Source organism: Halichoerus grypus, chromosome 10 (assembly GCF_964656455.1).
Source record: "Halichoerus grypus chromosome 10, mHalGry1.hap1.1, whole genome shotgun sequence".
Taxonomy (NCBI): Eukaryota; Metazoa; Chordata; class Mammalia; order Carnivora; family Phocidae; genus Halichoerus; species Halichoerus grypus.
The window spans coordinates 105,809,104-105,835,607 of NC_135721.1; the positions used below are offsets into that span (position 1 = coordinate 105,809,104).

General features: G+C 38.9%; 1 protein-coding gene across 5 annotated transcripts in view; it reads right to left on the reverse strand.

Moving 5' to 3' along the window:
* Positions 1-26,504, reverse strand: part of PLCB1 (phospholipase C beta 1) — a 663,588-nt gene that overhangs the window by 631,795 nt on the left and 5,289 nt on the right. For all 5 annotated transcript variants that reach the window (XR_013441954.1, XM_036122370.2, XM_036122371.2 and 2 more), the window contains exon 2: positions 14,366-14,443. Coding sequence is in view for 4 of the 5 variants with exons in the window: in XM_036122370.2 (XP_035978263.1) it covers positions 14,366-14,443 (78 nt within the window). In the remaining variant the exon portion in view is untranslated. The remainder of the gene's footprint in view (positions 1-14,365; positions 14,444-26,504) is intronic.

The following is a 26,504-nucleotide window of genomic DNA, read 5'->3' on the forward strand; positions in this document are numbered from 1 at the left end:
ACCAGAAGGTTCTAGTGAATGAGTAACAGCAGAACAAGTCATTAGCTCTGAAGCCTGACAGACCTGGGATCCACCACTTACTAGCCTATAACCTTAGACATGTGGCACCACCTGCTAAATATTACATTTGACCAACAATGATTGAACAAATACTATATACTAGCAGTGTACTAGAAACGCCAAAAAAAAAAAAAAGTCAGATTAAAGTCTTTGAATTCAAAGACTCCATCCTCTATTGGGTAAGTAAAATGAGTCAGACAAAATTAACACAACATTAAAAGGGCTAACGTGAAGGAAAACACAAGGTATTCCAAGAGCACAGAAGAAGGGGGTCCATTCTAGACTGGCAGTTTTAGAGATGGCCCTTCAAGAAAGAACCATTCTAGCTATAGCCTCAGTTTCCCGAATGCAAAATGAGGAAAATCAATCAATTGATTAATTAATAAGACAGTCGACATAAGGCACGTTGGCATGATGTCTACAGCACAACAATTATCAATAAGTTCTACTTTCCCTCCCTAGAAATCCTCCCAGTACAATTGAGACTATTAGGCTAATCTACAGAGTTGTCACAAACTTCCATTTTCTGCACAAATTTTCAATTCTCCCCATGTTTCTCAAAACATATTCTTCCCTGGGGCGCCTGGGTGGCTCAGCTGGTTAAGCATCTGCCTTCAGCTCAGGTCATGATCCCAGGGTCCTGGGATCAAGCCCCGCATCAGGCTCTCTGCTCCGCAGGAAGCCTGCTTCTCCCTCTCCCACTCCCCCTGCTTGTGTTTCCCCTCTCGCTGTGTCTCTCTCTGTCAAATAAATAAAATCTTTAAAAATAAATAAATAAATAAATAAATAAATAAATAAATAAATAAAACATATTCTTCCCTAATGATGGCTAGAAGCTATTAAAATGAAAAAAAAAAGTATTCTTGATAGCAAAACCCCAACTTAGAAAGACATACAAAACAACTAACAATAATGTCCTACATAAGGAATTGGAGACACTGGGGTATAAAAATTTCACAAGTTCTACTTCTTCATTTATTTCTCTTTTGTGTTTATGAGCCAGAGGCAGCTGGATCCTAGATACCTGAGTCCTTGCCTTCCTTTAAAAAATGAATGATCAATGTATCAGTTAGCAATCTTGACAATAGGCCATCTTAAACTGGCTTAGACAATGAAGGGATTGATTAGCTCATGAAATAAAAATGGCCTGATGTGGCATCTCAGATGACATCAAAAGGATTTGATTCTTCACTCGCTTGTCCTCTGCAGGGTCAGCTTACCCTTTAGGCTCCCAAGGTGTTAACCAAACTATCCCAATATCTTTATTCATGAGAACAAAATAACAAATTCAGATCCATCCAATATCCTTGCAGCACATGATCCAGCAAAAGAGAGAAAAGTTCTTTACCCACAAGTTCAAGAAAACTTCCCCTTACTTTGAACTGGTTCTGAATAGACCATTCTGGAGCCAATCCCTGTGCAGTGACCTCCAATAGAACTTTCTGCAACGATGGACAGGTTCTCTAACTGCACCTGTTTACAGGTAGCCACTGAGCACTCAAAATATGGCTGGTGTCAGCTGAGAAACTGCCCTTTCATTTTATTCTAATTAATTAAAATTTAAATATAAAAAGCATGATGTGTCTAGAGGCTCCTGTGTTGAACAGTACAGTTCTGCAGTGAGAGAAGGGTGGATTACACTGATTGACTAACCCAGTGCCCACCCTGCCTTGAGCTGGGGATAAAGTGAATCCCATTCATTCCACAAAGGGAAATCATTCTGTGTGGTGTCCCAGAGCCCACCATTTTTATTTCCCAGAGATTAATGGCCCAATTCAACATGAAATCCTTTGCCGAGGAGTCATATTTATAGATCTTACCTGGGACAATGCCACGTGAAAGTCACTTTCGAATAATAGCCTTTTAAAGCTGAGAGCGACCTCAGGGCTTGCACACTTTAGATCCATATTTCACAGAGAAGGAATGGGCTTGAAGCATCAATTGCTTTGGTTATGGAAGTTCTGAGCAGGGCCTGGGTATGCTGACCTTCAGCCATTTTTCCACCGTAGGATTCGGTCTTCATGCGACAACACTCCAATAGGCCCACTGTGACAGAATTAACTTCATTCTACATGAAGCTTTGTAATCATTGGCTTATTGCTGCTTCCAAGAAAGAATGCTACCATGGAGGTCTTATATTTTACACTCAGAAGTCTCAACGAGCCTAAGGGGTAATATAAACAAAGTAGGCTGGCCTGGTGGGGACTGGAGCTGAGTGGCTACCACACGCTGTGTCTAAAGCAGGCAGCCACCACTCTGCTCCAGCCAAGTGTGGCCACGGGGGTGCGTCAGCCAGCCCTGCCATACCTTCAGATGAGAAATCCAGGTATGTCTAAGAACTCCCCAGATGTTTCAATGCTGGCCTCTCATGTTTACACTTTGAATGACTTATGCAAGCCAAACAAGATCTGTGAATGGGTTTAACCTGCAGTTTGCACCCTGTGGTAGAGATTTATAAAGTCTGACCTCCTGAAAAGTAAAGGCTTCAGAGTAGTTGCTGCTAGAGATGCCCATGTGTTCCCACGCATGCTAAGTGACAGCTTCCAAATGCAACTATGTCTGAGAGCCTTCTCGAAGCCTGGGGCCCACTGGTCTGAAGCCCCCTTGGCCATCAAGAGGGGCTGGCAGAAATGTTAAAGCCCTAAGAGCCCAGAGGAGAGATGCCTTCGGTCACTGACAGGTGGAAATTGGTGCATAAATCCCACAGCTCCCTGGCCCCTCAGCTAGGATAATTCCAAGGTATGTTCCGCACTGTCTCCCAGAGTTCCTCAGTGGCATGGACGTTCCCATGCCCAGAGTGGAAACGATCCGATAATTCATCCTTTATTGGCTGCCTTCATTTGCCTGTCTCCTTCCACCTGTCTCCCTCCCCTACTGCCCTGCCCCTTTTGGGGGTCACCTTCCAGATAAACTACTTGAACTCGAATCCTTGTCTTGGGGTCAGGTGCTGGAAGACCTCAACCTACAAACACCAGAAACCTGAAATTGCTTTTCAGTATTTCACTTGTTTTTATTTTGTTTGGTTGGTTTTGTTTTTCTTTTTTTTTTCCCCCTCTAGTAATGAAATATGTCCAGGGCTAAAATATATGAAAAATTCACAACATAGTCTAAAGTGGCCTCCACTCTGGTATTCTGATAATTCAATATTCACAATACGGTGCTGAAACTGCTGCCCTCTTGCATAATGATGCTATGCTATAGGAACAAATGTTCATCTAAAAATAGAATCCATTATGTATACCAGCACAGTTGTTAGTTTCTTAGCATAGCAACTAGTTCTGCCCCATAAAACTTTTCATGGAGGCATTCACTTCAAACAGGTGCAGTCTGCCATGCCACAATACAATTTCCAGACCGCGGTGCCTAAGTAAGTGGGGAGTTTTGCACATGCCAAAGAGAACTCTCATGCAAAATCATTCTCATCACAGTCCATGTTCCCTATAGAAGACAGAATTAACAACCACAAATTCTATTGGGAGACACATGAATGTTACCACTCTCAAAAGCATTATGTAGAGGTGATTAAATCACATGCTTCCTGTTACACCTGCAAATGATCTGGCTCTCTCTGGTTTCCCTGGTGGGATTGTGTGTCAATAAAGGAAGATTCCTACAAATTAATAAGAAATGACATGATGTTATAATTTAACAAGATGATATCTGTTTCTGTATCCATAATACAAATTTAAGTTATAAAATGACATAATTACACAAAATCATTTTTACAACCACATTTGCTTACTCAAGAGTGGAGTGAATTTAATTGAATATAGAATTCAAACAGCAACTTGGTCTAATAGGGTTGAGAAAAACATAAACATAAAGGTTCACAAGCTTGGGATAGGAGGAGGACGTGTTTGGTAAGGATAAAACAGCTCATACCTGGAACATTCAGAGAATGTAAAATAAAATGAATTTTAATCAACTGAGTATAAAAAAATCTATTTTGATTCAATCTTGCATACTGAGAATCTTTCTAAAAAATGCTAGTAATTTCCTGCCTTCCTAAGTACAGTAGAGGGAATGTTATTCAATTGTAGACAAATAATTCAAAATCTTGTAGGGCCTCTGGGTGCTCAAGCTGAGTATTACTTCTGACAGAAATTAGGCCACGGACAGGAAAGGTAGAGTGAGCACATCCTCTCAGGAAGTTTACTGACTTAATTTGTGATGTCAGCTTGCTTTCTATCAGTGTTCACCTTGGCTGCACATTAGAATCAAATGAAGAGCTTTCCAAAAAAAGTCCAACATCCTGACCACACCCCGGAGCAATTAAGTCAGCCTCGCTGGGGGTAGGGCCCAGGAATCAGCATGTTTGAAGCTCCCCAGGTGACTTCAATGTGCAGCCCAAGTTAAGAATCACCTCATACTGTTCGCCTCTTCTCACGAATGTAAGAAGCCTACGGAGGTTTCTCTTCAGACAAATCTTATAGGAAAAACTAATTTTACACATTAAACAGGTTCTTTAAAAAGCAAACAGTTAAGAGCCAAGGCATATACCAGACTACCTGGGTTCTAATCCTGCCTCTGCTAGTAACCAACCATATGACCAGGGGTCATTACTTAACCTCTGTGTGCATGCCAATGTCTGTACCTGTAAATGGGGATAATAATAGCACTATCCTCATAGGTTTTGGAAAAGATTAAATGAGTGTGTCTGTGTACGCATGTGTGTATTAGAACAGTGGCTTGTGGAAAACATGACATACGTGTTTGTTATTATTGGTGACAATGGTAGCCATGATAATAACAACAATAATTAAAAGGTATGTGCAAATTGGATTTGTGCATATTAAAAAAAACTTATTTATAATATTTGAACACCAACTTCCTAATAAAATGTTGTTCAAGGTCAGTGCCTTTTCCTTTTTAAATTAGTTAAACAAAATAAATGATGATAAAATAGGAAAAAAATGGAGGAGAAATAACTAATTATACTCTTTATTTTAGTCTATTTTTACTGTGGTAAGTGCTTAAATGACTCAACTGTCCATCTAAATTTATTTTACCAGAAAGGGTGGGGCGGGAGACTTGTCTTGCTGATTAAGTACAGAAAAGGCTTGACAAGGACCCCATCTGTAGGACCAAACTATCTTGGATTGGCAAGAAAAGGAACCAGAGAACAATCAAAAACACTCACTCTATCTACAACATCTGTAATTCAAACAAAGGAGCAAAACAGGTATCTGGGAATTCTATTCATAACAAAGGCAAACACATTTTCCACATAACAGGAAGTAAAACTATGAACAATATACCAAACGTATCTCTTCCACACATCTCCCCAATCCAGTGCCTCAAACTAATGTTGGTATCAAACGGTGCGACTATCCCATTATAGTAGCTTCATAGCATGGAAAGCACCCAATTTAATTTTTCCTTATAAGACTGGGAAGAACGAAATATAAGCAACTCATAAAACTGAGGCATAATTTTTAATTAAATTATATTAAGAGTAAAGTGTTTTGAATTAAAGCCAGGGTGTTTTATATTTCTCAACTCTGACCACAGTGTATTTGAACAGGCGTCGCTATTGTTATTGGCATGATGAAGTGCAGTGAAGGTGACGTGAAAATCCTATCAATGCACTTATACCTCACAAACAATCCCAAAGAAACTGCAGAGCTGCTGTATCATAATAACCAGCCTGATTTTAAAAGACATTTGAAGAGGTTACATTTCAGTTAGAAATTCTACTAAAAATCCATGAAACACAATCTCCCAGAAGAATTTGTGAGAGATTCCATCATAATAACGTTTCTTCTTATGTTGTGTCTACATAACCCAAGCAATCATAACATTTGGTTATAGTATACTAGCTAGAGTTCATCGAGGAAAAAACTCTGGGGCTCATGGCAGTGAAAAAGAAGGTGGTGTTGAGAATAAATGGAGCTTAATCTAGAAGTGGTTTTGATGAGGAGAGATTCATTCCTCAGCAATCAAAGAGACCAATGACTATCTAAATTACGCTTGAAAACACTACAGCTTTAATCTCTAAGGATCTGATCAGTATGGAGGAGGAGGAACTGCCTGATGTCAATATAGCTGTGATAATCCTAAAGTGATTTATCTTAGGAAAAAAGACACAAACAACCATGGTGGCATCCGATTCTTCTTGTGAATAATACCTTTTTCCTCTTATCCAAGACTTTTAAATCATCTTAAAGTTTATTCCATAAGATGCTTCAGATTCCCGAGGGTCCAAGAAACTTTCACCTATGATGGAGTATTTATTAGTGAATTATCCTCAGAGGAAAATTCTTCTAAACAATAAATCCCTTCTTTTGCCTTCCGTGGCTCTGTTCCCAAAACATTATGAAATACATAAATAAACATCTTGTGTGCCCAAACAGACCTAAGCTTCAATGCTTTTGATCAAAAGACCACAGCTGAGTCTAAACAGAACACATGTCACTATTACCTTGAAGAAGAAAAATATATATATATTTAAAAATATACATAAATAGATGATCACCTGGCTTTCAAAACAGCACATCTGTGGTCCCTAATAATTAGTTGGAGACACTAATTGTTTAATCAGAAACTAGTTATTATATCCCAATAATAAAAAGCCACCACAAATAACCTTGAAGGTGCTATGCTAAGTGAAATAAGTCATGGAAAGACAAATACTGCATGGTATCACTTATACGTGGTATCTTAAAAAAAAAAAAAATCAAACTCTGAACTCATAGAAACACTACAGAAGTGAATGCTGGGGCCTGGGGTGGGGGCAGGGTGGAGGAAATAAGGAGAGATTGGTGAAAGGGTACAAACTTTCAGCTAGAAGATTAATAAGGTCTGAGGATCTAATGTAAAACATGGTGGCTATAGTTGAAAATGCTGTAGTATATAATTGAAATTTGCTGAAAGTAGAACTTAAATGTTTTCACACAAATGAAAAAATAAATAAATCTGTGAGGTGATGGATGTGTTAATTCCACAGGGATACTTTCACAATGTATATGTATATTAAATCCCCACGATATACACTTTAAATATCCTACAATTTTGTTTGACAATAAATTAACTAATAATTATACCTCAATAAAGCTGAATTTTTTAAAACTAAAATTAAATTTAAAAAATTAAATTAAAAAAAAAAGCCCCCACAAAGGATCGAAAGTTTACAAAGTGCCAGGCATTGTGTTAGTCACTTCACGTAATACATTTAACAACAATCCTAAGAAAGTAATACCCCATCTTGCAGATGAAGAAATCCCAGGCTTAGAATGTGAAGAAATTCACCCAAGGTCACTCATTTAATAAGGTTGAGCAAGAGCTCAAACCCACATCTGTCTGACTTCAGAGCTGGTTTTCTTAACCAGCTTCCAGCCTCCCAAATTATGGATGTTTTAAGGAAACTGCTTGGCTTAAAACAAAAGTATTCTTCTAATAGATTCCAGTGCCTCTACTAAGAAATCCTCTTAATGCCCTTAATTAGGGGGCATCTATATTAAGATGTCAAGCATTAAGCATCTATATTAAGCAGTTCCTAGAGACGGATTCTAGTAAAATTAGCTTATTTTAGAGGTGGTTCCAGGACACATCAGGAGTGAGGAATTGAGACAGGAAGGGAAGGAAGGACATAATGGGTGTGTTTGCATGCCAGTTACCACTGTGGATAAGTGGGCTTAATCCCACCAAAGAATGCTTGGAAAAAAACATAAAGCTTGCACCTTTGAGTTATCCCACCCAAGAGGTGAGGGAACCGTGGTATTTACCTATCAAACTCCTTGGGTTGGAGGGGTTGTTAATTCTCAGGGTCTTCCAGGCAGCATCATGGGTGGCAAATTGAGCACTAGTGACCAGAAACAGCAAAAGAATGCAAGTGCTGGCCACTAGGGGCCAACTTGGGGCTTGTGGAGTAGTAAGGACTTGGGTATAGATTTCGTGCTGCATCTACACTATCAATTTCTTCAGTAATGGTGAAGCAATTCAGAGAAAGTGAAGAAAAAGATTCAGTCCCTAGATGCTGCTGGTTAGTTAGCAATGATTGGTGTTCTGCTCCAGGCCAAAGAATGATCCCAGCCCTCAGAAAGCAATCTTCCGGGCGCCTGGGTGGCTCAGTTGGTTAAGCGACTGCCTTCGGCTCAGGTCATGATCCTGGAGTCCCGGGATCGAGTCCCGCATCGGGCTCCCTGCTCTGCGGGGAGTCTGCTCCTCCCTCTGACCCTCCCCCCTCTCATGTGCTCTCTCTCTCATTCTCTCTCTCTCAAATAAATAAATAAAATCTTTAAAAAAAAAAAAAAAGAAAGAAAGCAATCTTCCCATGCATTTTGCTGTTTTCTAAGGTAATTTAAGTTATTGTTTCAGACTTTGGGGAAAGCTACCAAATAAAAATGAATAGAGTTCATCTTTTTTAAATTTATAACCACATCATTGTACTCAGTTGACTGTTGAGTATCCTACCCCATTTACCATACACAAGAAAGGTCAAAATTGATGTTTCTGGAATATACCAGAGAAGTGTGCCCCAAAGAAGAAACACCATTGCTAAATGATGGTTAATGAAATGTGTGGTACCTGGCAGTTCTTTATGGAAGCCAGACTAAGTTTTTAATAGGATATTCCTAGAGTTTCTTGTGGAGATCTATGATTCATCATTTATAATATTTGTGAACCCTGGACTCTCATGTTGAAAAAAAATGTGTCATTGAGGCTTGCGTAAATATTTAATTTTTAAATTTTGCTTTTGAACTCTGTATAGAAATTTAAGATTACCATAAGAGAAGACAGTCTATACTTGTCATTAATAGAAACTTAATCATCGCTCTGTACAAGGATCCCAAATGGCGTCTCATGCAAATCACAGACCAGAAGAAAACGGCAGATGGAGCAGATGGTAGAGCCTATCCCTCCTGTCCTAAGTCGCTCAAAATGACTCAATATGCAGGTATAAATTTATGTCTATGAACTACGGTCATGGGTAAACAGAAAGGGGGTTGTACTTATTAAGTCAGAAAGTATGAAAGGCAGAAGATAAATGGAAAAAATGAAGTGGGAAATGACATCCCTGAAGACCACAGGCATTAAAACTTATAGGAGCAGACCTATGGGTCATTGTGGTGGTGGAGGTGTCAGTTCTAGGAGCACAATAAGACCATCAACTCAGGTCAACCTGACACCTCAGTTCCCACCTCCCATGCCCTCCACACCCTGAACTACATGAAAGCCACAGGAGAAAGGGTGCCATCATAGCTGGCTCCAACCAGAAAGAACAGAGAACACTAATACATAGGGCTACCCATTTAAAGAAATTAAATTTAGAGCCTACCTCACAATAGTCCTCAAAACACATTACATGACTGCTATGGTCTGAATGTTTGTGTCCCCCCCAGCCCCTGGCCCAAATTCATACGTTAAAAACCTAATGCCCAAAAATGGGATTACGAGGTGGGGTCTTTAGGAAGTGCTTAGGTCTTAAGAGCAGAGTCCTCAAGGATATGATTAATGCATTTATAAAAGAGGCTCCGGAGATCTCCCCAGCCCCTTTCACCATGTGAAGATACAAGGAGAAGTCTGCAACCTGGAAGAGGGCCCTGACCTTGGACTCCAGCCTCCAGAACTGTGAGAAATAAATTCCTGTTGTGCATAAGCTACCCAGTCTATGGTATTTTGTGAAAGCAGCTTGAACAGACTAAGATTAGAAACTTAAATTAAATAATAATGATGGCCATAAGGATGAGGAATAGGAAAGTCCTTAAGTAAAGCAAAAAGTAAAAAAAAAAAAAAAAAAAAAGAATGAAATGTGAATACATCAAAATTGAAAATGACAAGTCATCTTTTGCCATGCATAAGTTAAAAGTTAAGAAATTTAAAGACAAACCACAAACAGGAAGAAAGTATTTGCAACATGTATAACAGCTAAAGGATTAACGTCTAGAATACATAGAAAACTCTCAACACAAGGCAAGGGATATAAGATTTATGTAACAGAAAACAGGAACGTCTATAAATGTATAAAAATATGCACAGCTTACCAGCAAATCACACATTGGCAAATTAAAACAAAGAGATACAACAGTTGCATCAGATTGGCAAAAATAAAATGTTTCTTAATAGTGTTGGTGAGGCCTGAGGAAACAGTTCCTCTCACACAAGACTGGCAGGGTTATAAAATGATGCAACTATTAACTAAAATTTAGGATATGTATAGCCTTCAATCAGCAATTGTAGTTCTGATAATTTACCTCAGGGAAACCCTGACCCATATACCCAGAGCGGGATACACAGGCTGACTATTGCAGGATTGTTTTCTGTAGCCCCAAATTAGAAACAAACACCAAATAGTCCATCAGTGAGAGATTATCATTAAATAAAATTTAGTAATCCATTCTATGGAATTTGATACAGCAATTTAAAAGTATGAGATAGATACACAGGTACTTACATGAAAAGTTCTCTGAGACAAATTATAAAGTAAAACACGGGTTCATGGAACAGTAAAAATAATATGATGGTATTTAGGATACATACAGACATAAAAAAAAAAAAAAAAACGAAATATTTCCATAGTTACGCATGTAAAATTCCTTCAAAGGAGACTTGGAAATATACCATGAAGCTGTTACCAGGGTTGACTTCTGGAGAGAAGACTAAGACTGGGGTTAGAGATGGAGAGTGGTTAAGGACATTTATACTGCTTTACCCTTTTATGCAAAGAACGTATTTGTATTATTCACAAAATTAAAAATAAATAAAATCTGTAATAAAAAAAGAAAAAGTAGTAGGAGTCCTTCATTTATAAATGTATAATCTTCCTCCTATTCCTTTTCAACTTAATGTAAGTATGTGCTCTTCTTTCATCTCCCTCCAAGCTCCTCTTTTAAGGAATCAAGAAAGAGTCCGCTGAGCTGCACTGAACGTCTTGGATCTGAACTAGTAGTAACTAGTTTTATTTTTACACCAACCTTGGCACAGAAACAGGGCATCAAGTTGCAAGGCAAAGGTCTACTTTGTTTCATCTTCTGGGAGGATAGGTTTGCACTAGCTCTTTAACATTGACTTTTTTCTTTTTGGCTTCTCCTCCAAAATTGTGATGCAGATGTTTCTTGTAGTTACATGATTTTCATGGCTGACACTTTCTGTGTTGGGTCCTGGTCCCAGTATGGGACCAAAGGAAAGGCTTAGCCTAATGCTGGCAACTTCTTAAATACTCAGGCTGTGTAGGAGGCCCTTCTCACCCACGATTACAGATAAGCTCATTCTCTTTATAATACACACCGACATAAGAAAAACCACCGTGCTTCAAACAGTCCTATTCAGAAACTTGTTGTTGCTACTTACAGTCACTGAGATGTACAGAGCCAACAGTAAAGAAGAAAGTGATTAAAATAAGTTCAGAGCTGGTACAACGTATGAACATTTATCCCTTAAGATCATGTTCATATTTATCTGCTTCCACCAGCCCCAAAGAGTCTTTCAATGTTTCACCAAAGCACATGTTTGCTACCTAAAAATTACTTGGTACTAGCTCCAGCTTTTAATTCCTAAATCCATCTCCTATGTTGCCTGTCTTCTTTGCCACCTGTCACTTCTATGACGAAAAATCAAAGGGGGAGTTAGAGGAAGGGAGCATGTCATTGTCCGTAAAGGGTGAAATCGGTGGCTCCGGTCTATAGTATCACGTACAGGATGGTATAATGTATCATGGAGTAGAGTATCGTGTTGCTGCTACAGAGAGGACATGGCTAAGACATTGTGTAAAATGTGAGAATTTTCCTCTAGGGCTATAAAAAGAAAGATCTCGTTACAAGGGCTTCTTTACTAAGAGCTTCTTAAAGTCACTCAGCTTGCCTCTGAGCAGACCAGGCGTCGCTCTGGCACAGGTCTGATGGACAAAGGAGAAACAAGGTGGGAAGAAGCCCAAAGGTAGCTGAGAAGCACATTACCATAAATACCAAAGCAAGGTTCCAAACCCATGGAAAACACAGTGCGTAAAGTCGATGAATAAACTTAAAAGTTGATTGTTTTTCCTCTGAGACACGATCTCTATAATACATGTGATAGATTCACATCACTAAGAGTCATGGCTAGAAAAAATATTTTAAAGAAAATGGGCCTCTAAGTAACATCATGATTGCACCACGCGGCCAGGTACCATCCGATGATCTTATGCAAAAACATGGACTGAAAGCTTGGCTTGCCATCCCTCATTTGAGAGCATCATCTTCTAGCATACATATCCTCTAATATATCACTTACACCCATCCATCTCCTAGAAGTGAATGTATCACTCCTTCTGGCTCCAAGACCAGGCTTAAAGCCAGAAGAAAATGACAAACTTGGAAGCATGGAAAGTTTAATTTTTTTTTCTTAAATCCTCTCATCTTTTGTATACTGATATATGATCATTGACTAGAAAATAAACTTCCTAACTCTGATATGTGACTGAGAGATGACTTAGGTATTTAAAAAGTGAGAAATGAAATTTACCATCTCTTAGCAGAACTGTAAGATTAATATCCATGGGAGGGACAATAACAAAGAGATAGAAGGAATTGCTACTGCATTATTTGTTTCAATTGGTCATAAACCACATTACAACCAAGAGAAAATCATTGTTGTAAAAAATTGAAAGAAATTTTCCTACATCTGTAAATAGGCATTAGTCAAAATCCTGGGTTCACTGAACAATGGAGATGCATCAAAGAACCTTTGGTCCTAAACCCTTTCTCTTTCTTAAGCAAAGAAATATTTATGACTGGTCTTAGAAGGGAGCTTAACGGAGTTGCCATGAATAATTTTAAAAAACCAAAATACATTCTGTTGCTTTTATAGAAGCTTGATTTACCAGCTGAAAAATCAAACTGACAGTTTAGTCCCTTGTACAAATACCCAACCTTTAAAAATGCCCGAGACATTATAAATATATCTTTCATGAATATAGCTCCAACAGTTCTAAAAATAGCCTTTAGGAGGAAAAAAAAACTCTTTCAAGCCATTGTTTTATATATAACAGCAGGAAACCAAACAGAATGTCAAAGCCAAAGTGATTAACACACCCAGTAATAAACATGAACATTAAGTAGGAAATCTTACTCAAATACACTTTTTTTTTTTTTTTTTTTGACATTAGTGTGGAGTCTATGGTTTAGCCCTGCATCTACCTGGGGCCAGAGATGATTCCAGTGCACCCGTATTCAGAAATTAACCTCAGGGCTACAAGGCTAAAATTCGCCTTTCGGATGAGTGTAAACAAGCACGTCCAGGACTGGCCCTAGGAGCCAGAGAGTACTGTCCATTACCCTGAGAGTTTCCCCCAGGCTCCACCCTGACCCCAAACGTGCCACTGCAAAGAGTCAGTTCCAGACCACTTCTCACAGGTGAAGTCGAGGTTGCCCTGAAGGCAAAAGGAAAGGCTGACAAATTCCAATAACTTTGGCTATAGGGACCTAACTCAGGGATGTGAAAAGACTAACAGTCCTTCACAAGGTGGTACCAGGTATTTTATTGGTTTTAATATGTATTTAGCACACTCAATAAAGCTTACCCATCTCTCCAAATAACAGAACTTACAGAGTCAACATATTCTGTGTTCTGTGGCCTCACGGGTTCAGGAACAGAACTATGGCATTGTCTCTTGAAATAATAACTACTTTTTGTGAATATTTTTTTCTGCCCCTTAAACTCCAAATAAATCTTGCGATCTGCAGACATTCTACTTCTTAATAATTCAATATGGAATCATCTCAATTGGTTTCATAGTAAATGAGATCCTAAATTCATGATATGGTAGACAGGAAGCTCAAATGAAAAGAAAAATCCTGAAAAACTGAAGGTATGAGCTAAAGGGATCTTATTCTTAATTTTCTAATGTGTACAAATGATCACGACCCAATTCCCCCCGAGGCTGGGAGAACCCTTTAATAAGCAGCAAAGGGGAGAAGGAAGAGGAAAAGAAAGCCAAACTCATAGTCATTTGGGTCAAAAGTGACTTTCTTATCATTTTTCTTTATTCTTGATGAGTAGACCTGGAGGAGGGACTTAAGTCCCTAATGCTGCCTAATTTTCTTCTACAACAAATTTAATTCACATTTCCATGTTCTTGTCCTGAAAAAATACCAATTGTTCTAGGATTTAGCATATCTAATACTTCGGACTAGAATCCTTGGAAAATCCTAAGACATTTCCACCTTAGGGATTCTAAGCAGAATCTTTAAATAAATTACAAAGGGTCACCCATGAAACAGATATACTTAAAGTAACTTGTGGGTACAAGGATATACTTGTAAGTAACTTAAACACTTGGCAAATCAGCAATCAACTGGAAAATGTAAGAAAGACATATCTCACTTTTTACCTTATTTTGATCGGTCCAGTAAAAGAAAAATCCCTGAGGGTCAGTCCTCAAAATAATTGGAGTGACAATAGCGGAGTCCTAGAAATATAAGAAAAAACACGAATATCAACATATATCACCGTAGAAAGTCCCACCGAGGAGTCGCTTAACAAGTAATAATTGTTAAGAGTTTCTCCAAGGTCATCAATGATTAGCAAAAGTTTCAAAAAAATAGACATGACATCCTAACTTCACAGCATTATTAATACATAACTAAGCTTCTTTACTAATAATTAGAATATCTGTGCATTACTTGTAAAGAAAAAACCCAGCGATGCATATATTTATTAAGACAAATTGACATGTTTTCTATTAAAAAGTGATACCTAGTTTTCCAAATAATTTTAAGATTAAACACCATTACCTATTGTATATAGGTAAAATTAATTAAAATCCATGTTTGTAATATTTTAAATTACATTTGTGCTATAAAATGATCTTTAAAAGTACTAAAGAGAGTAAACATACTATTTGGGCATTGCTGTTTCCAAGGTAACAGTAAATAAGGCCATGATCTACATTTTCAGAAAGATATATACGAAATTGTTACAAATTTAAATTTCATAAGATAAAATAAAACATCATAGGCAAATAGTCTTCGGAGTTTAAAGAATGCACTTTATAAAGCAAAAACGGCATGCACTGTAATTATAATATTAAACATTTCTAAAATATGTGTTCTTTTCTTTTGGCAATTTTCAGAAAGGCATACCATCTGCACAAGAAAACACATGTCACTGGATATGGATTTTTATACTGAAATACTTGGGCCTTTGCAGGAATTACATTTTTAAAAGAGACATAAATTATCAGTTTATTTCAACTTTTTCATACACATTATAACCAAGGTATGGCATATCCTCTACCTGATCAAAAAGATTTATAATGAAAATCAGAACTTGCAGAAATAATTTTGGAATTGAAGATTGTTTTCCCATTGGGAAGAACAGATCAATGGTTTTAGTCTACATGGTGAGTCTCATCATAAAGCTAGGTTCTGAAGGCCATCCCCTTGGGGATGCCTGTCCCCTCTGGGTGCCTCATCTTACACAACTACAACTGGAAAAAAATGATAATAATACCTACCTCAAAAGGTCTCAGTGAGAATTAAAGAGGATAATTTGGGTAAAATACTTGGACCAAATGCTTGGCTCATAAAATTATTTATTATTAGTGGATTATGCATAAAAACTGATTTATTAAAATAGTAAATGAAAGTTTATCATGGCATTTTTTTATCGTAGTTAATACCTATAACATAAATAGGTTAATACCTATACCATTTTTTTTTTTTTAAGATTTTATTTATTTTATTTGAGAGAGAGAGAACAAGAGACAGAGAGCATGAGAGGGAGGAGGGTCAGAGGGAGAAGCAGACCCCCTGCTGAGCAGGGAGCCTGATGTGGGACTCGATCCCGGGACTCCAGGATCATGACCTGAGCCGAAGGCAGTCGCTTAACCAACTGAGCCACCCAGGCGCCCTACCTATACCATTTTTAAGTATAAAGTTCAGTGGCATTAAGTATATTCACACTATTGTGCAGTCATTACCACCATCCATTCCCAGAACTTTTTCACCTTCCCAACTGGAATACCACACTCATTAAACACTAACTCCCCATTCCCCCCTCCCTCAAGGCCCTAGAAATCACCACCTACTTTTCTGTCTCTATGAATTTGACTAGTCTTGGTACCTCATATAAATAGAATCATGCAATATTTATCCTTTTGTGACTGGTTTATTTTGTGACTGGCATCATGTGTTAAAGGGTCATCCATGTTGTAGCAGGTGTCAGAATTTCCTTCCTTTGTAAGGCTGAATAATATTCGATTGTATGCACATATCATATTTTGTTTATCCACCCAGCTGTCAACGGACATTTGGGTTGTTTCCACTTTTTGGCTATTGCGAATACTGCCACTATGAACACAGGTTCACAAATATCTGAGTCCCTGCTTTCAATGGTTTTATACCCAGCCGTGGAATAACTGGATCATTCGATAGTCCTGTGTTTAAGTTTTTGAGTACTGCCATTCTGTTTTATCCCGATATTCTTAAGGCGCATTCTTAACGTGCAGTTTGGAAAATATCTTTCACAAGGATTGTGTTGTTACATGGAAATTCGGCTGAAATTTTAAGATTTCAAAATTACTTCTAAAGGTAAAAATAAGGACATTTGAAAACAAATTTAATATGATAATGAAAGAACATTTTTAAAATAGTTTAAGCTTCTTCTATGAGATTATATACATAAAAGTTCACAGCAATATTTGCAATAAATCACAGCAGTATTTTCAGGTCTGTTTTATCACCCATCATCCTCTAGAGTCAGGCAAAATGAAACTTTCTGACAGGCTCACGCAGCACACATCCCCACTTCCGGTGAATCTGGAATTAACCTGCAGTTTTAACATAGTCTCAGATCGGTTCCTTTTCTTATCAGAGTGTCTGACAAGAGCATCTGACAAGATTCTAATCGGGATCTTGGTGACAATTGACTGCAAGGATCCCAGACAATCAAATATTTAAACTCAGCAGGGTAAACCTGCTCAAATTTGTATTTTAGAACACTGTACTAGGCTGCCTCATTTGCTTCCGATACTGCTATTTCTAGCTTATTCCTTCTCCTCCTTCAAAATTACAGCTCCTTTGTTCAATATTTTCTTGACCCCACTCTTCCGGCCACGGTCCCTCTGTTAAATGATCATTTATCTCGGCTACCTGCCTGCTTCCTCCATAATCACCTCTAACATTCCAAGATCAGCTGGAACTTGGCATTCTTGCCATCCAAGGCAGGATTTGACCCAGATATACATGAATATCCATTTTCAATTCCACCTGCTTTTTTCCCACCTCCCACATAGCTGCAAGTGCCTATATTCTCCCCGTACCAAAGTAGCCACTCAACCCAGATCACAAGTATTCCTAATTGTCAGAACATATGCTCTAGTTTGAAGTTTGAAATAGATGGTCATCCTTCATTTCCAAGGCAACTGCAGACAGACTGTAACTCTTGCTGCATTTTACTGCAGAAAAATGGAGACAACTCTCCGAAGGTCTATTTTTTATTTCTCTCCATCTATATCCATAAGACATGGATTCCAATTAAGACGGCGGTTTTCAAACTTCTGGGTCCATCAGATTTACTAAAGGGACTTGTTAAAACACAGATTGCTGGGCCTCTTCCCCAGTTTCTCATTCATTAGGTTTCGGCTTGAGTCTGAAAATATGCATTTCTAATAAGCCCTCAGTCCTGCTGCTGCTGGTGGTCCACGGACCACACTTTGAGATCCGCTGACATAGGCCTACAACAGGTGAGGCTTTGGGTCAGGAACATAGTGATATAAAGTCCCAAGGAGAACCAGCGAGCTTAAAATGTAGACAAACCTGTGTCTTATAAGTACATTGCCTCTAAGAATTCAACTTTAACTTGCCTGTTGCAAGTTATAAGGATTTTTTTTTTCCCCAATAGACATCTGCCTTGAAAAAGAGAACACTGGTAAACATATTGTCTTGAGTAATAGTGGATGATGCACGGTAAATTTCCATTTACTTCTCTTTATTTGATAGAAACTGGTTTACTCGAATCCTTACCTCATCAACACATCCATAGTGAGACTAATATAATGATGTAAGAAGCTGCTGCTTTGCAACTTATTTTTTTTTTCATTATTGTCCCGCTAAGGAGCCCTTTTAGACATTTATTTTCCTAATCATCCTCAATGAAATTTTAATATCACAGATACTCCTATCTATTTATATGTCATACGTATATCTTTATACAAAATAAAAAAAGATTTTTTTTTGTCCCTCAAAAAGGATTTTTTTGTCCCTTCATTTTTTTGGAGGTGATGTGGCCCCAGTTGAGAATGCATGCTCTGTGCCTGCATTTCCAAGATGGACTCACTAGCCACCTGTGGCTACTGACCACTTACAATGTGGCTAGTTCAACGGAGATGTGCTGTACGGCTTCAAAGACAGGGAATGAAAACAAGAATATAAAATAGCTCATTAATAATTGTCGATATTGATTATATATTGAAATAAACATATTGGGTTAAATAAACTCTATTGTTAGAATTCATTCCACCTGTTTCTTTTTACCTCTTTTTTTTTAATTTCTTTAAAAGATTTTATTTATTTGACAGAGAGAGACACAGGGAGAGAGGGAACACAAGCAGGGGGAGTGGGAGAGGGGGAAGCAGGCTTCCCGTGGAGCAGGGAGCCCGATGCGGGGATCGATCCCAGGACCCTGGGATCATGACCTGAGCCGAAGGCAGATGCTTAATGACTGAGCCACCCAGGCGCCCCTCTTTTTACCTCTTTTAATATGACTCCTAGGAAATGTTAAATTTCCTAAGTGGCTTACATTCTATTTTCTCCTGGGTAATGCAGCTCTCAAACTTATGGAGAAATAAGGTGTCTCATTAGTAGGGAAATGTTTTTCACAAAGCGAACTTGGTCAGATAATTCCACCAGCAAATTTGGGTTTTTTTTTTTCCATTTACGCAGTTACCATCCAGTTTTAACATCTAAGTAGTGCAAAATAAATCTAGTTGCTTCCCTAAGCGTCAATGCTTCAAATATCTGAATAGAGCCAGCAGGTTGCCCCCTCAGAGCTACATACTCTGCCAGGTCGAGGTATGCTGTGTGCAGAATTGTGGCCCCCACAAAAAATTTATATGTCGAAGTCCTAACCCCAGTACCTCAAATAAGTGTCACCATACTTGGAGTCTGTACACAGGTGATTACGTTGAAAGGAGGTCACAAGGGTGGGCCCAAACTGAATGAGGCTGGTGTCCTTACAGAAGAGGAAATTTGGACACAGAAACAGAGAGAAGGCGATGTGGAGACACAGGGAAAAGTCGGCCATCCACCAGGCCAGGTCATTGGCCTAAACAGATGCTTCCCTCATGGCCCACAAGGAAGGAACCAGCTCTGCCAACACCTTGATCTCAGATGTCTAGCCTCCAAAACTGTGAGCAAATCAATTTCTGTTGTTTAAGCCCCCCAGTCTGTGGTACTTTGTGACAGCAGCTCTAGCAAACTAGTGCAAAGAATAACCCTAAACCTTACAGCTAATGTCAAGGACAAGTCCATAGACCCACAGCATATTCCTTAGTACCATTATCAGAAAGTCTATTGGCCAATGTCGACCACAATCCTAACTCCACAGTGATTCGATGTTTTTATGCTGTTACAAGAGAACACATATGAATAAAGGCATGTACTCCTAAATTAATCAATATTACAGAGTCAACAAGGAAAAATCACAATGTTCCAGAGGGACTGCCCAAGACCTGCATCAGGAGAAAGGAGAGCCAAAGATGGCAAATACATATATTGCAGGGAAAACAGCTGTGTAAACAGGGAAAAAGAATCCTAAGGGTCACACAGAAAAGCAGACGTGATCCCATCAAACATTGGCAATGCAACCCTAACTATGCAAACAAAAAATAAAAATAAAACAATAAAGGATGCTAACGTATTGGCTGAGGATCAGTGAGGTCAGACTTCCACATGCATCAGCATTGATGAGAATTTTCTTCCACAGGTCTATCCAGTCTGAAATTTCCCCCCAATAAAGGAAAACAGAGGAGGTGTGTTACCAGGTCCAGAAGAGAAGACGCAAAACAGTGGTGAGAAGCACCATTTCAATATTCGCATTTTACTGATAGGTATAAAAATCTCTCTTAACACAATACAGGGAAAAGTTGGAAACGTATTTCCTCAAATACCACACAGATTACTTCAGACACTGTAGTCCAGATTCAAACAAGAGCCCAGATCCCCAGTCATCCAAGGTGCTGTTGCTTAATGGGGGCATCAGCTGAGGAAAGGGACCATTTTTTAGTAAGATATAGCTCTGGTGGGTATAATGGAGCATCTCACTGTGGTTTGAGTTTGCATTTCCCTATGACTAATGACTAATGATGTTGAGCAGTTTCTCATGTGCTTACTGGCCGTATGTGCGTGTGTGTGCGCACACGTGTGCGGATGCACGCACGCATGCACATGCATTAGCCCAATACTTTTTAAAATCAGTTAAGATTTAAATCAGTGGTTTAATTTAATCAGTGGTTCTGAACTGGGGCAATTTTGCAATGTCCAGAGAAAATTTGGTTTGTCACACTGGGGCTTTTGCTACTGACATCTAGTGAGTAGAGTCCAGGGATGGTGCAAAACATCCTACAATGCACAGGCCCCCTACGACAGAGAATTATCTAACCCTAAATGTCAATAGCACTGAGGTTGGAAAACACGGCTTTAATGGCTTCCCATCGACTTTATGATAAAACCTTGCAGTGGCCTCAGCAGGCCACTTGCCATCCTGCCAGGATTACCTGAACCACAAGCCCCCCACCTGCTTATTCGGCTCTGTCCTCCAAGGGCATCCTTTGATCCTTGGAATGCCCTCATGTGCTATTCCACTGGCCTGACACACTCTCCCCTCCTCTTGATGGCCTAAGTCCCACTTAGAACCCAGGTCTTTCCATAAATAGAATGCCTCCAGGGGACCCTTCCACATTTCTTTTGCTCACATATACTTCCATACCTTTTTCTGTAGCACTTACCACCATTATAATGAAATAATTATACTTCTATTTCTTTAGCATCTCTCTCCCCCAATAGAATACAAATTCCCCAAGGTCAGGAACCAAACATTTTATCGTCATAACTTCACCACACTAACAAAATGTCTAGCTTTGAAGAGGCATCAATCCATATTTTCATTATGAATACTGCATGGGTGGATGAAAAGCTACAGCAGGTAAAGAAGCAAGGAAGCAAAGACAGGTTCTGGAAAGTATCAGTTGGGGTTGACAAGGAGTAGCTGGGATGTCAGGAAAGGGGGATGGTGGGTATAAGCAACACTTCAGTCATGGCAGGAAAATGATGGAGGGGGCAGTAACTACAGGAGGAAGGCTGGAGAACATTGTGCGGAATTCTACCTTGTTTTTTATGACTAAAAGGCATATTGATATGTTCTTGGAGGAGCTTCAGAGGAGGGAAAACTTTAACAGATACTATCAAAGGGGAGATAATAATAAAGTCAGGATCCAGAGAAACCAGGAATCTTGGGCTCCAGAACCTAGAGACGTATGCTTTCCCGGGGACCAGAGGTTAGGTAGGAGAATGTAGGTGGCCCCAGTAATTAAAGGAGGAGTGGGGAAGGAAGGAAATCTTTGTGAATCATTAGCATAATAAAGAGAATGTTTTCACAACCATCAGTCTTTTGTTCTATCACTCCTAAGGCGTCTGAATTGCTTTAAGGGTAATTTTCACAGCAATCCTTGGGTAGGGGTGCAAGCATCTTTTTCAGAAAACAGAAGCCACTGGTAACATTCAGAATATGGGATGCAAATACATTGAGCATCATAATTTTCAACCAATATTAAATTGCAATTGAGTACACACTCAACCTTAAGCCATATTTATACCTTACAGGAAATCGGTCCTGTAACCGCAGTCAGCCCTGTATTGACAATAAACATTTTGCTTCTCCAACTCTCATCCAGAAACCCTATCTAGGAAGGCCACAGAGTCCCTTAGGACTCCGGGAGATTTCAGATAGAATGGAAGGACGTAAGGCAGGGATTTCCAACCAATGTCACGGGCAGTATGTCATGAAGGTCTCTTCAGAACCAGACCACCCTCCAGGTCTGCCTCCCCTGTGTGAACCCAGTGCAGATGCACACCAGACACTTCCTTCATTCCACAAACATTCCCTCAGCACCTACTGAGTGCCAAGCCTATGCTCTGCCCTAGGGAAAGAAAGAAGATAAGTAACATAAAGCTATAGCCCTCCAGGTGCCTTGGTCCAGTTATAATACAGACAAGGCGTATCCACCTCCTGGTACGCACCCTCCTGCACTGGTAATCTAGAGCTGGCTTCTCGACTGACACTACCTCAAATTCAAGCCAGTCTGCATCCTGCTTAGGGTCATCGTCTACATTTCCTTCATGCCTACCAAGGTTCCCAAGATCAATGATTTCCATAAGAAGCCACAGGACCCGTCTTCATGGGAAACCAACAAAAGACAACATTTTGCAAGTATGTTGGGAAGAGAAAAAGGTGGAGAAGCACATGTAATGAGTCTTGCTAGACACAAAGCTTTACTTGGTAGGCAATGAGAAAATGGTCTTTGTTTTAACACCCTTCCTGAATATCCACATATACCACGTGTCTATATTGAATGACTGATACAGAACCTTTGTAGACTAGAATATACCCTATGCCTCAAAGTAGCAATGAAGCTTTCCTATGTTCCCATGTAACACGATGTAGACAAAAATGGACTTTGCATATACACCATAAAAATAACTGTTTTTGAAGACAATAGCCAAAAGTTGTAAGTATGTAGGGATCTAAACCCCCTTTGTATGAATCCTAAAATCAGGGAGATTCTTTGGAGAAGAATCTTTTTCAACTAGTATTGATCTGGATTCTATTTAAAGTCTTTTATTACCAAAAGGATTCTGTTTGGAGATACCACGGTAGCCTGGAAAGAGCCCAGAATGTAACCAGACTTAATTTTAAATTTAACTAACCAGTTGTATGTCCTTGGACAAGTCACAACTCATTGGCCTCAGTTTGCTTCTATGTAAAATGGGAATAACGCTTGCCTTTTCCTACCATTCAAGGTGGTCTTGATGACTGAATGGGAGTGAATGTAAATAAATAATAGTGCTTTATTAGCTCCTGTTATTAGAACTCACTCTCGATATTGAAATCCAGAGGCAGCATTATAGCAAAACTCCATGTTACTCAAATGTAATATTGAAGGAGAAAACATGGGATGTACATGGTGATTGCACGTAAGGACTGAAAATCATGAAATCCTAGAACCATAAAAGACCTATCAAGCAGGGCTCAGTGAAGAAAACAGAAATCTCTCTGGAAATTTTGAACATAAAAGGATTTAATTACAAGCAAGTAAGCATTTGACAGGATCACAAGGATTGGGGAAGGGGGCGTCAGGTTGGGCCTCCATGAATGACCCCAGAACACCACAGCACTGTCCCTTGAGGAGAGCTATTGATTTCCTCCAGCACATTCAGAAAGGTAAGAAATCCAGAAGGAACTCCTGGAGTCAAGAACACACTAGCTTAGTTGAAGACAAAGGAAGAGTAACCTGAGAACAGCGAGCACCCTCTAGCCATTGCCTCTTTAGGCCCATGGCCCCAGAAGCAAGCCACTGAAGAACAATTAGAGAAGGTAATGTTTCTTCTTTCAGCATCTCACTTATCTAGGGAAACAAGCCCAGGAATGCAGAAAGGTGGCTTTTCTCACACCTCCACTCTCCGCATCTCCTATGAGTGCATCTCATACTGGTGGAACTTAATTTACAGCCAGAATATCAGATGCCTCCAGAGAGTCTGGTAAATGTAGCTTTAGATTTCCAGACTCTGCATTTTAAAAAGTCCCACTAAGAGGATGTGAAAATTGATGCTACATGAGACTCAACCATACATGAGACAGAAAACCTGAGAAAGCTTCATGCTTAGGGTCCTTCATTTTTTTAAATCTATTAGCTCATTTGCTGCCTTGTTCTGTGGTCTTCCATCTCTTTTTGAGTTCATATGGCCTCTTCTATAAAATGAATCAAATTAACTTTCTCTTACCTAACTTATAAACAAGTTCCAAATAAAATTTGACTTTTTAACAGCAAAATAATCTCTTAATCTTTTAAGTATCACTGTTATAGACCGATACCCATCGTGACGAGTTTGGGTAAAAGTGTTTTCTTTGCTAACTAATCCATTTTCCCTGACCCTGCTTTGTAAAACTTTAATGTCATAAAAAGAAACAAAACATAAAGCAAATATCATGAACTAAAAGAGCCCCTGAAATGAAAAACAGATGTGGGATGCTTTTGTTCTGTTTTAATACTATTTTTTTCTGATTTTATATAATAGTCTCTTTCCCCATTTACAATAATTTAGTTTCTTGATAAATGTACAGATTTAGTCAACATCAATTAAGACACAGACCCAAGCATTTTTTTTCAGAATGCAAATTAAAGTTAAAATTTCCAAAAATTGAAATTAACCTGTGAAGAAGATAAGAAAATCAAATAACAGAACTTAAAGCGATCAGAGGGGAACCAGAACTCTTAAAGAATCGAGCCCTCTTTACATGATATTTCAGTTAGCTTGTTCCAGAAATTGATGGCTTCTTTAAAATCTCATGTGTAACTGAGCTCAGAAATATGTCTCCAGTCCCTTTCCCTACTGATACACAGGAGTATATGGCTTAGATTGGGGCATCAGACATGACATAGATGGGGAAAGGGAAGCATTATGAAATCTGCCTGAGCAGATGGAATTTATGACATGATTTGAAAAGGCTGCATGAACCTAACATCAGCTTGGGTAACAGGAAAGCCAACATTTTCAGTCACCAAGGATGTGTTATTTAGGTGAGATCCATAGCATTATGAATTCACAATCAATCCCATTGCATTTTCTGCTGGTACTCCTTGTTCATGATAACATGAACCGATCCTGATAAAGACACATTTAACCACAGGTTACCAAGTTCCCAAGTTCAACATCAAAAAAAGGAAAATGTTCCTGTCCCATTTAAACATCATTGCAGGTAAATATAATTTGAAGCTGTTTGTTGATAGGCTGAACTTTCAAGGGAAGTATTCAAGATATGCTAATAGCCAGAGCAAATTATCCTAATGCACCACAGGCAGGAATATCAAAGTCAGGCAAGATAAGAGAGAAAAGGTAGAAGAGAAAAAGATATCCCACAAACAGCATGCTGCTAGTCGGCTTTCCTATGCCAATAACAGCCTGTGGACATTACATTTCCTTATAAATTACTAGAGTTTTGTTAAACTGTTTCCTCCTTTGGGGCATTTACACCTGCTTCCCTTCCCAGACTTCACCTTAGGACAGATAAGGACCTAATCAAGTGCCATCTAAACAGAAGGTAAGTCATTTTTGCTGTTATTGTTCGAGAGGGTTCATTCAGCAGTAATAAAAACATGCTTTAGGCTGAAGAGGGTTTGTTTTGTTTTCACTGGAAATTAAAAAAGAGGGTTTTTTTTAGATCAAAAACAGGCAAAACAAATCTACAGAGTTCTAAGTCAGATTATGGTTAGCCCTGGGAGGAGGTGTAGCGAGGGGAAGGGAGCACCTGGGGCCGTCAGTGCTGTTCCCGATTTTTGTCTTTTACTGCAATGCATGTTACACTCTGATAAAAAGCTTAAAATAGCTTTATTTGACTAGCTTTTGGAAAAGTTAATACTTTTACACTTAAAGTAATTACTATCAGTGAGAAATTCACAAAAGCTCTTTGGATGTCAAAAATGGACATATCTGGGCATATTTAAGTGGCCTTTTAGAGGGCCCCTGTCAGCTTTCCAGTCTACAATCTGCCTTTCGCTCTGTGGGGGCCCCAACCAGATCCACCACCTACCAGCAAGAGCTGTTTCTTTCCGTTTCCCATAACCTTTCCAAAGTGAGTGCAGCCGAATGCCCATCTTGTGAACCCTTCCCCTCTGCTCCCTTCATAAATCTTGTCCAGGTCATCCATCATTCTTCTGCCATCATTTGGGAATCTGTAACTGCAGATCTACATAATGCAAATATTCTAACTAAGCTTTTGTGTATGATGCTGGGTAGTATACTGCACCTTCCCCATTACCTGTTTTAACTGCAGAGATTTTGTTTGTGGGGGGAGGAGTGGTGGAGAGGGAGGAGGATGCTACTTGTTTCAAATCCATGGGGCATTAATGCAAATCTGAACCTTTGAGCTTCCTCAGCCTTCTCCTCAAACAACTTAGCCAGTCACAATTACAACTTTTGAGTTAGACTGCTTGCGAGACAGAATGTACAGAGATTATTTTTATATATATTTATTTTAAATATATATATATATATTCTTACTAAATTACAAGAGTTTCGTTTAATTGCTTCCTCCTTCCATATATATATGTATGTATTTTAAGAATTTAAGTAGAAATAAAGCTTTTGGATGCTTTTTAAACTGACTTGCTTTAAAGAAAATGTGTCCTGCTTTTTATATAGATTCATTTTCTCTGAAACACCTGAATTTTTTTAAAAAGGATAAAAATGTGATTT